Genomic DNA, 1940 nt, shown 5'->3' with positions numbered 1-1940 from the left:
GGCACGGTGGGTCTGGAGTCTGTGGAGAAGTGGTGGTCCAGGCAGGTGGCCAGACAGAGGGGCAGGCCGGCCCAGCAGCACAGGAGGATGTAGATGGCAGAGAAGACCACAGAGCACAGGATGATGAGCACGAGCCGACCCTGAGGGAGACAGTGACCACGGGCGGGTGTATGTGGGGAGGGGCTCCCAGAAGCCCCTTCAGGGCTGCACCTGGCCTCCTGGGTCTAGAGCAGCTCCTAGAACAGCAGCAGAATCCAGTCTCCACCCACTGGGCCTTACCTGGGGATGCCAAGCTCTGGGCACATAAGGCCCTAGAGATAACACTGTCATTATCCCCACCTTCTAGATAAGGAAAGCAATTCGGGGTGAAGTGACTAGTACAAGGCAAAGAAGCACCACAGTGGGGCCTTAAATACAGGCTGGAAAGCCCATATTCCTAACTGGAGGCTGGGGTGTACTATGTGACCTGTGGCTCTCCATCCCTCTGGGGCTGTTTCCTCCTCTACAAACTGGTGACTGTTAACGCCCACCGTGTGAACTTACGGGAGGGGCAGTGAAAGCGTTCCGTATACTGTAAAGTGCGGTGCACATGACAATGGGAAAGTGGTGCCTCAGAAGGGCCACCAGCTCCTTCAGCCTAGGACCAGGGCTGCATAGTGTGGCCCTGCCTCCGCCCCACCCCCAGCTGACTCAGTGGCCGTCTGATAATCAGCAGGCCAGGTGGCACAAGGAGATTGGAGCAAACGTCCTTCAAGAAATGGCTTTAATAATTGAAAAGCTGGTGCCTGGAGGCTCCTGCCTCCAGAAACCATGTGCCAAAGGCCGTTGGAACCAGGAAGCTCTTCTAGCCATCCAGGCTAGGCCCAGCCTGGGGCTGGCCCTCCTGGCAGACTTAGTGAATGCCTCCACCACCACCAAGCCTCCCAGGATGGGAGGGGCTTGGTGGCAGCAGAACTGTGGGCTAGTCACTGGGTAGTGGTCCACCCTGGTCACCACCTGTGTCTCTCTGGGCTCCAGTTTTCTAGACTTGAGGCACAAGTCCCTAGGCCACCCTTCAGAAGCCACCGAGCCGTTGGCTGGTGCTCTCCGAAAATCAGAAGTGGGAAAGTCGCCCCCACCCCCCACCCCATCACCACCACCCACCCCGGCGCATCCTGCCCGAGGCCCACCATTTTCTGCCCGCAAGCTACATCAGCTTCTAAAAATAAGTCTTTTCTGTGTGGCCAGCTGTGCAAGGGAGGTAGTTCTGCCTGGCACCTGCTCCCCTGCCCATGAGGAACCGGAGACCTTGACTCAGGCAGTTGAGATGAACTGCCCCCCACATCCAGCTGTCTCTCTCCCACAACCCGGGGCTTCTGCGGTAAAGACAAGAGCGGCTGAACTGAACTTTCACACCCCCAGTCCCAGGTAGGCCTTGCCTGGTTAGCTCGTAGTGTTACCTCCGTTTTACAGGGATAGCAAGGTACTGATAACGCAGAGGGGATGCCACCCGCCTGGGGCCACACAGAGGCTGGACTTTGAGGCCATTCTGCCCTTCTCTGCTTGGCAGCAGGGAGGTCAGAAGTGGCAGTGGGTCCTGGGGTGGAGAGGCTGCTGAGCTGCTCCGCCGGTCGGGGTCTCTGCGTTCCCTGGAAGTCCTCCTTCTTCCACCACTTACCGGAGCCTTCATGCTGTCGCTGTCCCTCGGTAGTCTAGGGGCTGCTGTCTCCAGGGCTGGGGCTGGGAAGGGGTGGGAGCCAGGCACCTGCCAAGACCCAGAAACTCAGAGCCGGGAGGGGTAAGGCAGATGAAGTTCTAGGCTATCGGGAAAACTGAGGCAGGGGACGTACAGGCCGGGGTGAAAGCACATGGCGCCCTGGAATCCAACCCCTTGACGTCTCCAAACACCGGAAGGCAATGTCCCCATCCTAAAGGAGCAGGACTCAGCGACCTTTGCGAGA

General features: G+C 58.8%; 1 protein-coding gene across 1 annotated transcript in view; it reads right to left on the bottom strand.

The window, feature by feature from the left end:
• Window positions 1-1744, bottom strand: part of ST6GALNAC4 (ST6 (alpha-N-acetyl-neuraminyl-2,3-beta-galactosyl-1,3)-N-acetylgalactosaminide alpha-2,6-sialyltransferase 4) — a 15132-nt gene extending 13388 nt beyond the window's left edge. Inside the window, exons 1-2 of the mRNA XM_011931458.1 lie at window positions 1658-1744; window positions 3-140 (exon numbers count right to left, since the gene is read on the bottom strand). Of these exons, the coding sequence (XP_011786848.1) occupies window positions 3-140; window positions 1658-1669 (150 nt within the window). The 5' untranslated portion in view covers window positions 1670-1744. The remainder of the gene's footprint in view (window positions 1-2; window positions 141-1657) is intronic.
• Window positions 1745-1940: the final 196 nt, after the last annotated feature.

Source organism: Colobus angolensis, unplaced genomic scaffold (genome assembly GCF_000951035.1).
Source record: "Colobus angolensis palliatus isolate OR3802 unplaced genomic scaffold, Cang.pa_1.0 Scaffold9, whole genome shotgun sequence".
Taxonomy (NCBI): domain Eukaryota; kingdom Metazoa; phylum Chordata; class Mammalia; order Primates; family Cercopithecidae; genus Colobus; species Colobus angolensis.
Note: the sequence above shows the minus strand (reverse complement) of the source record. Positions and strands in the feature narration are given on the sequence as shown.